Source organism: Myotis davidii, unplaced genomic scaffold (genome assembly GCF_000327345.1).
Source record: "Myotis davidii unplaced genomic scaffold, ASM32734v1 scaffold370, whole genome shotgun sequence".
Classification (NCBI taxonomy): domain Eukaryota; kingdom Metazoa; phylum Chordata; class Mammalia; order Chiroptera; family Vespertilionidae; genus Myotis; species Myotis davidii.
Window position 1 is genome coordinate 89,752 of NW_006288615.1, and position 2,406 is coordinate 92,157.

Genomic DNA, 2,406 nt, shown 5'->3' on the forward strand with positions numbered 1-2,406 from the left:
AATCCTGTGGGGCCCAAATTGGCTGTGATGAATAATTTGATTCTTATGCTAATGAGGAAGCCATTGTAAGGTAGTTTGTGCTTAAATTGAAAAATACAAACACTGGATTAAATAAATTGGATTTGATATTTCATAAGTCTGATAATCCTTCATGTATCCATTCTTGTTTCTGGTTCACAAAGGCTCTAGTGTATTAATGATCTGCACATATAGCCTGTTTTCAGTGACTCATAAGTTCTAGTTCTTGCAAGTACATTTTTATAAAACCACATTTTAAGATGGAATATACCATATAGTTGTGGAATGAAAAAAACAATTTTCCTCCCATCTTTTTAGGTTCTTCTGACTGGGCTGATAATCAAATCAGACAAATTAACAGGAGAAAATGTCTAAGATTTATTATGGATGTTCATGCAGGGGTGGCATAAGAATATGAGACCTGAAACCCAGTGGACAATTAAGGTTCATATGCCATTCTGGACTAAGGAGTGGAAGGGGACAAAGGTCTGGGATTTCAAAGGGAAAGTATGCAATTCACAGGTAAAGGAGAAAGAGCAAACATGGTAAACAAATTCTTGCTGAGCCACCCAGAAACAGTGGGACACAGAGGGAAGTCCAAAGATAGACCCTTGCCTGATTTCTTCCTGTCTTCCCTATTGAGTTTATAGTGTAATGCAAAGGAGAGGCCCCCAGGTTTTTCTTTCTAAATTCTTTTTGTCAGGTAAGGAGAGTCAACGGTTTTTTCTGAGTCTTTGTTTCGTACTAACTAGCTTAAAATCAGTATCCCAAAAGGCAAAACTTTGATCCCCTTCACAGTCCTAAAAAGATTTCCAGTTTCTATATGGATACAAAAGCTGGATGATGGAGAAGACTGATAGAAAAAAAAAGATTCATTTGAAATATGGTTTTGGAGGAGCACTCTATGGATACTTTGGACTGCCAGAAAATGACAAACAGGTGGGTCCTAGAGCAAATTAAGCCTAAACATCACTGGAGGCAAAAAATGACAAAACTGAAGCTGTCCTAGTTCTAGCACATCATGAGAAGGCAGGATTCTTTGGAAAAGACAATAGTGCGGGAAAAGTAGAAGGTGGCAGGAAAAGGGGAAGACCAAATATGAGATGGATTGACTCTGTAAAAGAAATCAGAGGCATGAGTCCACAGGAGCTGAGCGGGATTTTTGAGAATAGGACATTGTGGGCATCACTCATTCATAGAGTTGACAGGAGTCAGAGCCATTTCCTAGGCACATAAAACACACCTAAAATGATGTATATAAATGGCAGGACTGACTAGAGCTTTCTCCTGCATAAGTCACGTGGATAGTGGTTTTGTTTCTGCAAGCATATAATGAGTATATATTCTTCAGATAGTCTACTGAGAAATACCTATCAGTTAGTGGTCTAGAACTAATAGGATAGTCCTGCAAATATAGGCGGGATGAGTATAGCAAATGTTAACAATGGACTTATTTTTCTAGTATATTTAACTTGAATCATGACATATGTTTGATAAAGGTATTTGAGATATTTTTCTGACTGGATTTTTTTTTGGAAAAAAATTTAAGGCAAAAATTGTTTCTTCCTTTTAGTGCAAAATAATATGTTGATTGTAGAATTGTGTATAAATTCATGGTAGCTCTCCAGGGAGCCTTTAATGGTATTTCCCATTTGTTAATATTTATTTCTATTCCTTTTTTCTTTCTCTCTTCAAAATGTGGATATTAGCTACTTGTTCATGAATTATTCAGTTCTTCAAGTGTCCAATTATTTCTGTATTTTGTGGGCAGTATTATGAAATGGTGTAATTATATCGTACATACAGGAGGAGGCAGTAATCCTCCATCATTCCATTAAGGAGAGAAAGGACAGTAAGAGTCTGAAATCTAGTTGGATGTATATAGATTGGCTTAATGAAAAAAGATTTTCTAATTTCAGAGCATCTTTCTGTCCTTTCCATATTTTTATATCTTTCTACCTAAAGGTTGCAAGCAGTCATTTCACATATTTTATTCTTTGTATACTTTTTATGAAAATAAGTGCCTGAATAAATGAAATATCCATTCCAGCAATTTTCTGCTCTATTTTGCTGTCCCTGAGAGGATTGATTACAAAGCTGTATTATCACTACCCTTATCTATTTTCCTTCTCAAACCTGATATAACAGTTTTCTTATCTTTTTATATATGAGTAATTGAGAATTGGTAAGATAATTTCCTGTTTTTGGTGTTACTAATTGAGTTTGTTAAATTATTTGCACTGCATATATTTATTATGATTTGGGTGCTGTGTTGGAATACTTTTCATCTGCTCTTCCAGCTGGAATCTTTACCAGCTCTGGCTCCAGACAGCTAGTTTGTCTGAGTACACAAATGGGCTTTCTTGCCTCCTGGCTTCTAGTTGGGTC

The 2,406-nt window shown here is 35.8% G+C and overlaps 1 protein-coding gene across 17 annotated transcripts in view; it reads left to right on the forward strand.

Annotated features, from left to right (window-relative positions):
• Positions 1–2,406, forward strand: part of AGFG1 (ArfGAP with FG repeats 1) — a 67,550-nt gene that overhangs the window by 31,501 nt on the left and 33,643 nt on the right. For 5 of the 17 annotated variants that reach the window (XM_015561828.1, XM_015561829.1, XM_015561834.1 and 2 more), the window contains exon 2: positions 337–540. The exons of 8 other annotated variants lie outside the window; for them this stretch is intronic. In XM_015561828.1, coding sequence (XP_015417314.1) covers positions 406–540 — 135 coding nt within the window. In that variant the 5' untranslated portion in view covers positions 337–405. Of the gene's footprint in view, positions 1–336; positions 541–792; positions 958–2,406 lie in introns of those variants that run through there. 4 more of the 17 variants (XM_015561831.1, XM_015561833.1, XM_015561830.1 and 1 more) reach the window with 4 other exon arrangements.